We start from the raw sequence: 9,911 nt of genomic DNA on the forward strand, positions 1-9,911 counted from the left end.
GGATATAAAGTTCAGCGCACCTGTTCACAATCAGCATGAGCACATTTTATGTTTTGAAACCAGTGACAATGAAAGAGTTTCAGTTCAAGCTTTGTGTTCTGGCACCTCAAATATAAGTTTACACAGAATATACACATTATTCACAATCATGTCTATTAGTTGAAATAAATTGATAAGACTAGTGCTGTGAATCTGGGTACAAAAAGACAGAAGAACACTTGTGGATTGTGAGATTTTAGATGAACTCTGGCCAGTTTAAATATTAAAGATTATCTTCAACCACTAGAGGGTAGTGCAGTTGTGTGGGTCGATCAGAAGTCTGCAACCATGAGCTGTAAATGTGAATCATTTAATAGCAATTCAAGTTGTTTAAAGTTTGAAGCTTACACATTATCAGTCAGGTATTACAAATGTGTCTAACATAAAGCAATTATGAAAAAATAACAGCACAATAATTATTACCAACATCATGCCAAAAATTATGTTTAGTTTTTTTCGAGCAATTAGTTGCAGTTGCACAATTTACACACAGTATATTTACAGTACCTCAGTTTAAAATATTTGTGAAAAATTTCACATTTTACTGATCATTGCATGCAAAAAATGAAATAAAAAAACAGAACAAAACCAGTTAAGTTTCAGCAAAAAATGCATACTTGTATGAAAACGTAGCGGGTCTGTTCCAATGTATCGCAACAGCCTCTACCCAAACACCGCCTGGTAACTGAGGATGTAGGCATCATTGTAGACGTAGAGCATGCGGTTGCGTGGGTTATAGTTGAGGTGCTGGATGTTGGTTGACATCTTCCTGAAGGGAAAGGCTAAGTTGGACCGTTCAACCCCAGTTATGGTGTCAAAGGAGTAGAAAACCTCATCATAGCTGCTGTCAATAAAACGGGTAGCATAGAGCACACCACAGGCCATGAATGCGTTTGTGATGATCTTTTTTTGTAGCGAGGTGTACCATGTTTGGAGCAGGGTGAGGTTGTGGGCGTCCAAGCGGCTGAGGATAACGTTGCCGAATTTCGCCTTGGATGTGTAGATAACCCACAGCCCTGACTCGTCTGTGGCCAAGTCTATATCTGTGTATAGGAAGCAGGAAGAAGGTTGGCAGTAGGGAAACGAATTGCTGCTGCCAGCCCCTGGCAATTCCATGGTACTGATGTTTTTGTAGGTCAGGTCAAATCGGCACACAAGACTGGAGCTGTAGCAGTTGTAGTAATAGGCGTTGTTGTATATCACAGAGCCTGGGCCCATTATGGAGTTGGTGGTAGTAGTGGATGAAGTAACTGTTATATCTTCTACTTGCTTGGCAGCAACCAGGTCGCTGTGGCTGCTATACATCCGGATGTAGTTGCCAAAGACATTACTGGTGGTCAGGATCACCAGCCAGTGCCTGTCTTCCTTGCCAGGGGCTGGTTTGGGGTCCATACCCCAAGCTCCATAAGGGTAAGAGGTACTGTACTGGGTTACCATGAAGCTGTTGGGACCAGTTATATTCAACAGTCGGCCAAAGGGGCAGTTTCCTAGGACATAAACCAAGTCTTAAAAAAACAATTTTTTTTCCTTTTTTTAAATCTCTCTAGCTATTCAGCCTCTGAGTATGGTGAGACTAGAACAGCTACTCCACAACTGATGCCAATGTGCATCCACCACTGGAAGTAAATTAGACTTTCAAATAAAATAAGTAACTTCCTGGGTAGTTGGTGTGGGAAATGTTCTCTGGTATGAGCCCTTGATTGTACCTGAAGGCCAAATGAATGTTTACTTGAAGTGATTGTAATTAACACAATAATTCCATAAATCCTACTATACCTGCTGTGCACTTTCATTTGTTTTATAGGTCTTTTTAAAAAAAAAAACATGTTATAGTAATGATGTATTTTATAGTAAAAGATGATAACTGATACTACGTTAGGTTAAACAAATCTCTATTGGAAAGTCATGCCTGGAGGGTGAAATTGTCCCCACCCCTTCATTCGCTTCTATCTTGTCATTAACCATCCAGCTGCTTCCCTTATTTACCTTAAATAAAGGTTTTGCTATAACAGGTGTTTGTTTCAAAATAGCAAATTTGAGACCAACGTTGATAATGCAAGCGCAAAACAGGTAAGATTTATGGTATTATTTTGTTAGCTACAAACACTTTAAGCATCGTTGCGGTTCAAGTCCACCCAACACTGCTGCACTTGCCTGATGGCTAATTTCACAATGATAATACTCCCTTTCAATATAATTAATGCACCCTTTCAATATGATAATGCACCCTTCTGACCATGCTGGAATTTTGCAATAATGGTTGAGGGGTATGACGGAGCCTTCAGGCACCTGCATGGTCACCACTATCCTGCGATCTCAGTCCAGCTTGGCTTGTTTGGGATGAACTTGAATGATGCATTTGATCCTATGCCTACCTCTCTCCACCAATTGCGTGAACCTCTGTATATTGGCATTAAACTCACCATTTATAGAACACTTATCCAATGTAACTGATTTCCATTTGGGTTTCAAGCATTTTAATAAAAGAATAGAAGATGTTCCCCTGGACTGTCATACCTGGAGCTGGGGTTGTGACTGGAGCAGGTGTCGCCTCCAATTTGACCTCACATTCTTTCAGGCTCCTTTTAAGTCTTTTGCTCTCTTGCTGTCTCTTCACAACATGCATTCGGTCAAACTGCTTGATCTCTTCAAGCTTATCAGCCATGGTCTGCATCTGTATAAGAGCACAGACCCGGCCTGTGAGGATATACGGTACATTTCCTTTTGGGACAGCATGGCCTTCATAGCGAAAATGCAGGAAACATTTAAATTGGGCACAAAAATTTAGAAGAGGGCTTCCTAGAAGTATATACCAACCTCCAACAAATACTGGAGTCCCAGTACTTGTCTGTGGATATTGCATACCATATTTATGATCTCTTTTTAGCTCATGGTTTACATAAAAATGTAGAAGTTATAGTAAATATATCTTAGAGAACATCTTAAAATGGTATATTGTTTTGCTAATTAAAGTCCCCATTGCTAAGCCAGTCATTGCAACACATCTATACAGTACCTGTGGAGTCAGGTTGTCCAGGAGAGCCTTTTTGTTATGGCTGGTCTGGTTGAGCTTCAGGAGCAGGCTGCTGATCTCAGTCAGCTCGATTTCAATGATTCTTAGGGAGATGACGCTGTACAGCCCTGTGTCGAAGTCAGCCTCAAAGTCCTTGACATCCTTCTCCAAGTTCTGGAGACGATAGTACAGGCTGGCCAGGAGACTGTCCACTTCAATAAACTACAGGAACAATATACAGTAAATAGGTGATAATGTTCAAGGCGACAAAGAATTTCAAAGCAATATTTCAAAGTGTGTGAAATTTATCCTCTGGGCATAGAAAAGTCACAACAAATATAGCGGCCATACAAGGTCCCTGACACATTTATTAATTTATAAAAATGAATTCTGAATTGCAGGAGGTTACAACATATTTGCCCACATGGTGGTTACAAATAGATGTAACCAAGAATCTGTCAATTTAATTTACTTTGTATTTTTTTTTTTTTAATTTAATGCCCAATTATTTTCATCCCAATTTTCTCCAGCAGAATGTTCAATTATATTTCCTCACCGTAGCAATTCCCCACAACAGCTCAAGAGAATCAAAGGTCAGTGTGTGTCCTCCAATCCCCCTACCATCCCAATTGACTATTTTATTATTATTATTATTTATTTCTTAGCAGATACCCTTATCCAGGGTGACTTACAATTGTTACAAGATATCACATTATTTATTTATTTTTACATAAAATTACCCATTCATAGAGTTGGGTTTTTACTGGAGCAATCTAGGTAAAATACCTTGCTCAAGGGTACAGCATCAGTGTCCCCTATCTGGGACTGAACCCACGACCCTCCAGTCAAGAGTCCAGAGCCCTAACCACTACTCCACACTGCTGCCAGTACACCCAGAAACTCGGCTGGAGGACAAAGGCTAGCCCTGCAGCCCTGCTTGAGCTCACAAGGCGTCTGGCCAGTGGGGTCTGCTATAGCGCGATGAGGAGAAGCAGTCCTTTATGATTTAGCCTCCATCATCCACAGGCGCTCCACAGCCAATGCTCTGTCAAATCTGCAGCAAAGACCGACAACTTTGCACATTCAGGATGCGAAGCAGTGCTCTATTGACTGTATGACTCACCTTGCACACCACAGACGTGCCTGTCTGTCCTACAATTAGGTTACTTGAATTGAAAGTGACATTGCTAATTGAACATTACCCACTCAATGTGATACACAATCTATCCCCAATACAAAGTTATCTTGCAGTCGGAGGCAGGGCTATGTCCCATCACCTATCCGAGCTTCCCCTCCACTGACCTCCTGTTTGCTAAGAGTCTGTGTGCAGTTAGATGAGAAGCTGTGGACTATTTGGAACTCCTGCCAGGGGAAAGCAGCTCCTAAATTCTGCAGCTCACAGAAACATCTTTTTGAAGGGGGAGTCACACCCTTCAGCTTCTCCTCTTCTTCCATCTGACCCTGAAGATGAAAGCAATAAACTCTGTATAAATATATTTATTCAACAGGTTTTGAGAGATCCAGCATCAAATAACATTTTTGTATGTGGTGGTCCTGAGTGATTGTTTTTTAAACTCATCTCAATTGTATTGTTCCACATTACACTGCATTGCTACACAGGTGTAAAGAGGCTAAGGAAAGTAATTCTGGGAATTCAGTTGTTCAGTTTTTGTCCATGCATTATACTTGTTATATAAAAACCCCATAAATGTCAGAGCTACTGTGACTGCTAGTAAAGGGGCATTGAAAGTAGATCCCTTGCTGTAGTTAGTATTTCCTATCTGCATTACGTGCAATGTCAGAGATTTCATTTTTATCTCTTCTTCCAATTAATTTTATTTCTCATCAAAATCTTTTCATCCACATTGCTGCTGCTCACAAAGATTTAATTTGTCATGTTCACGTGCCTTCCCTTATTTGTGCATACAGACAACTGTAAATAGAGAAAGTACCCAATTCTATTTAAGATTAAATGAAATGTAATGTTGGTGTTATACAAAGTACTTTAGTCTATATTTTGTCAATTGACTTTATGAACAGGGTCCCACAGTTCTCTTTTCTTTATTACACTGCGGACTTGAGGACTTCTACATGAGAACTTGAAAACTCACTCAGGCATGTCAATCAATCCGTGACAACAGGTTCTACTTTGCAAAGAAAAAACAAGGGTGCGGGATCTAATCTCTGTATCTTGGGATCACAAGGAGGTTATCCACTGAGCTTTCTCCAGCATCTCCAGTGCTGTTACTGCTGTAATGTAATGTAATGCTCCCTGTTTGTTTTACTGAAAAATAACACTTACATACTTTGCCTTGGTGATTGTGTCACAAGCCAATTACTGTAAGTGGTGCACTATAAGCATGTTGTTATACAGCGGATGTTCTTCTAGTTTTAAAGAAAAAAGGTTTACTAAAACATAAAAAGATAAAGAAAAATAATCAAATTTATCACATGCACCCTACTGCATGAACTAGTTCTGTCTCCTACTTTTACAGTACTTTTAATCCATCTCTACCAACTCTGAGCATATCAATGAGGGGTGCCCTTACCTTGCTACGACCCAGGACCAGCAGCAGCACAAGGAGGGTCGTGGAGGTAAACGCAAGTCCCATTCTCGGGTTGATCATATTGATTGAGTCTGCAGATCTGAGAGAGCAGGAGAGCTTTAACAGCCAGCACAGGAAGGGAAGGAGGAGGATGGGAGTAAGGGGAGTGAACTAGAAGACAGAACTAAACTTTGGCACTAATTCCTTTACACTGCAGGGATCAATCTTGTATTGACACTAGGCTGAATAAGGGTTTGAATTAAGTAAAATAGTACCTCCACACACCATCAAGTCCAATCCCTGAGTCACTTTTCTTTGTTTCAGGCAAAGTGGCCTCCATTCGCCCTGGTCTCCCCTTTTAGACACCAAAGATTTACAATAATCAAATCCAATGTCATTGTGGCTCAGTTGTAATTGTGCAGCTCACAGAATGTGGGGACCCTGGTTCAAATCGAGTCATTCTGTAACACTAACCTTAATGCAGAGCTATCACAACAAATCAAGCATGAAAAAGCTATTAATACGATACATACAAAACAAAATGAAACAAGTGATTAAGGTTGGAAAGGTACAACGTACTGTGCTCTGTTTGTACTGTTGCAAACTGAAATCACAGCAGTCTCGGTTTATAAAATAGGGATGGGGGAAAGTGCTTTAGAGAAGACAACATGCACAGCGATTACCTGTTCTCCTCCACTCTCAAGCCACATCCAATCTGCATCTGTTATACTTCACAAAACTACTCCAATATTCTAGCCCTAATGTTTATCGACTTCAGGGAAGTTGGGACATTTCAGTACTATGCTGCAGGGAAGTCAGTTTCAGCAATTTGTCCCCTAAAAGGCCACTTTGTCCCTTTTTTTGCCAATTTATAGCTTTGCTCTGCAAGTTGAGTCTTTCCTGGAATTTTACTTTTTCATGTCTTAATAAAACAAAAGTGATAATGTACTCTTTGCAGAGGGGGAGCAGAGAGTTCTCAAAAAAAGCGAATGATTTGTACATTCTCGAAAATGTTGAACCACCCTGTAAGGATTGGCACCAGGGCAACGAAAATTCTTCAGGGGAAGAAAATAAGCTTTATTAGATTTGGTCCCACTCCTTCCCCTTTCAAAACCAGGTTAACATAAATCATTTTGAATCACAGCATCCCAAAACAACCATCAAACTAACAATGAACTTGTTGGTACCTAACCATGCGCTCCACCTTTCCATCTTGGAAGCAGAGCCTGCCTGCTTTTATACACCTGACTAGGAGGGCCCAAACAGAAAGGTTTGGTTTTCTAAACCAAACGTTCACATTATTTTTTACACTTATGCAGACGATACCTCTTCTTATTACAAAAAAAGGTACATCATAAATATTTAAATAATAATTAGTCAGAACCAAATACAAATACTTTTAAAACATTTTTACTGAAACAAAAACAAACACAAAGGGATTAAAGGAAATTTACATTTAAACTGAAACGATGCATGCACTGCAACCTAGCAGCACAGAGTCTGCACGGGAATTCAATAACAGGGCTGACTGGATGGTAATATTATTTTTAAGAAAAATAGAAAAAATTGATGACATAGTATATTGCATCTGGTAAAAAAACATTTTTTTTCTGCAAATGTGCATTTTATTATGCCACTTCTTCAAAATGAGAATTTCTTAATACAGCACAAATATTTTGTATCCTGTCAGGAAATGTAAAAGCTGGACAATTACCTTTGGACCTTTAGTTCAAATAAAAAAAAAACAAATACAGTTACTGAAACTGTTTTTTTTGTTTTTTTGGGTGATCGCTGCTTTTTTTATGCCATAGTAACAAAGTCATGGTTTATTAAAACAAAAAAAATCTGATTTAAAAAAAAAATTGAAAAATATCTTTATAGCTTAAATTATTTACACCTTCATATGAGATTAAATTTGCACGAGGCAATTATTATTATTTATTTATTAGTAGACACCCTTATCCAGGGAAACTTACAATTATTACAAGATATCACATTATTTTTTTACATACAATTACCCATTTATACAGTTGTTTTTTTTTTGTTGTTTTTTTTTTAACTGGAGCAATATAGGTAAAGTACTTTGCTCAAGGGTACAGCAGCAGTGTCTCCTACCAGGGATTGAACCCACGACCCTCTGGTCAAGAGTCCAGAGCCCAGAGCCCTAACCACTACTCCACACTGCAGAGTAAAGTTATCTGAGAAACGTACTTTATGTAAAAAATACTTTACGCAACCACTTCTAACGTAGAAAACATTTACACAGAAAACCATCATGTAACCTTACAACTGACTCTCTTTAGAAAATAGAAACATTGTGTAACATTACTCAAAAACACACATACTCAATGGGAAGCAGCATTGTGTTCCTTTGAAAATAACACCCCCCTTCTCCTATTCTGGTCATCACAGTACCAAAGGGACATTGTGGCCCTGGAGAGTCCAACGAAGAGCAACTAGACTAAAGGACAGAGCTACGAAGACAGGCTGAAAGAACTGAATCCATTCAGCCTAGAATAAAGAAGAATTAGGGGGGAGATGACTCAAGTCTTTCAAATCTTAGATGTTTGTTCCACAGTGGTCATGAACAGTTATTGCACTGTCTTAGCAAAGTGTCACCCTTGCTAAATAAGGCATGTCCTTTACAAATAGGATATTCTTAAAAAAAAAAAAAAAAAGGTAAAAATTGATGAAATAGCATTTCCCCTTAAATAGTTTAAACTCTTCCCTCTGGTAAACTTTCATTTAAAAAAAAAAAAAATTTCTGCAAACTTGAGTATTTTCTTTGGCCACTTCCCCAAAATTAGGATTTCTCAATAAACCACAATAACAAAATTGGACAATGACCTCTACCTTTAGACTTTTAGTTCAAATCTGGCCAAGTGAACCGAGTTTTAATAATTTCTTTATAGACAAAGAAACGGAGATGTGGATTTTATTCAAATTATGAGTGGTCATCACAACTGACACTGAACAAAAGGGATCAGCCAAGTCCTGTATCATTATTTATTTCTTAGCAGACGCCCTTATCCAGGGCGACTTACAATTGTTACAAGATATCACATTATTTTTACATACAATTACCCATATATAGAGTTGGGTTTTTACTGGAGCAATCTAGGTAAAGTACCTTGCTCAAGGGTACAACAGCAATGTCCCCCACCTGGGATTGAACCCACAACCCTCCAGCCAAGAGTCCAGAGCCCTAACCACTACTCCACACTGCTGGTCAACATTGATAGGTCTACTAGCTTTAATTCCAACAGGAGTAGTGTTATTTAATTAGGTAGCTACATATAAGCTGCTGTATTTTGAAACAATCATTATACCGCTTTAGGAGTAAAACTGAGGATGGGGTCCAGCTTGAAAAAGCGCAAAGTGAATCTTTAATAAAAATTACGTCTCTGTTGTTACACAAACTGTTTTACTGCTGTTGGAAAACTGATGCAGACCTAACCTAATACTACTGCCTTCAGTTTCCAAGTCAAAGTTCAACCACATGTAATACAACATACTCACTGTATCAATCAAATGACGGAGTATTAACCCAGTGAAGTTATAATTACAAAGTCATACCATTGTTCGGAATCAATTTGGAGAGCAAAGCAGTTAATTCAGTTACCCATTTACACAGTGGGTTTTTTTTGTTTTTTTTTAACTGGAGCAATCTAGGTAAAGTACTTTGCTCAAGGGTACAGCAGCAGTGTCCCCTACCAGGGATTGAACCCACGACCCTCCGGTCAAGAGTCCAGAGCCCAGAGCCCTAACCACTACTCCACACTGCAGCCCCTACTCCACACTGCTGCAATTATGTGTTAACAGTCTTTAATGTTTTTTTAAATTAATTGTATAGTTACTTGAAAGAGTAAAGTTATCTGAGAAACGTACTTTATGTAAAAAATACTTTACGCAACCACTTCTAACGTAGAAAACATTTACACAGAAAACCATCATGTAACCTTACAACTGACTCTCTTTAGAAAATAGAAACATTGTGTAACATTACTCAAAAACACACATACTCAATGGGAAGCAGCATTGTGTTCCTTTGAAAATAACACCCCCCTTCTCCTATTCTGGTCATCACAGTACCAAAGGGACATTGTGGCCCTGGAGAGTCCAACGAAGAGCAACTAGACTAAAGGACAGAGCTACGAAGACAGGCTGAAAGAACTGAATCCATTCAGCCTAGAATAAAGAAGAATTAGGGGGGAGATGACTCAAGTCTTTCAAATCTTAGATGTTTGTTCCACAGTGGTCATGAACAGTTATTGCACTGTCTTAGCAAAGTGTCACCCTTGCTAAATAAGGCA

At 39.0% G+C, this 9,911-nt stretch overlaps 1 protein-coding gene across 1 annotated transcript; it reads right to left on the reverse strand.

Annotated features, from left to right (window-relative positions):
• Nucleotides 1-330: 330 nt before the first annotated feature.
• Nucleotides 331-6,670, reverse strand: LOC117425484 (olfactomedin-4-like). The gene is made up of 6 exons (XM_058993656.1): nucleotides 5,874-6,670; nucleotides 5,602-5,698; nucleotides 4,355-4,513; nucleotides 3,056-3,274; nucleotides 2,557-2,713; nucleotides 331-1,526 (listed from the first exon to the last, which is right to left on the reverse strand). The coding sequence occupies exons 1-6, from the start codon at nucleotides 5,936-5,938 to the stop codon at nucleotides 703-705; spliced, it is 1,521 nt and encodes a 506-aa protein (XP_058849639.1). The 5' UTR covers nucleotides 5,939-6,670; the 3' UTR covers nucleotides 331-702.
• Nucleotides 6,671-9,911: the final 3,241 nt, after the last annotated feature.

The sequence above is a fragment of the Acipenser ruthenus genome, chromosome 20 (genome assembly GCF_902713425.1).
Source record: "Acipenser ruthenus chromosome 20, fAciRut3.2 maternal haplotype, whole genome shotgun sequence".
Classification (NCBI taxonomy): Eukaryota; Metazoa; Chordata; class Actinopteri; order Acipenseriformes; family Acipenseridae; genus Acipenser; species Acipenser ruthenus.

Bases quoted from the DNA above. Each gene is read 5' to 3' on its own strand.
- LOC117425484 (XM_058993656.1), bottom strand. From the start codon at position 5,938: ATGGAGGCCACTTTGCCTGAAACAAAGAAAAGTGACTCAGGGATTGGA. The intron at 2,714-3,055 runs GTACTGTATAGA...GCTCTTATACAG, and splicing joins TGGACAACCTGACTCCACAG to ATGCAGACCATGGCTGATAA. The intron at 1,527-2,556 runs GTATGACAGTCC...TTTATGTCCTAG, and splicing joins AGTCACAACCCCAGCTCCAG to GAAACTGCCCCTTTGGCCGA.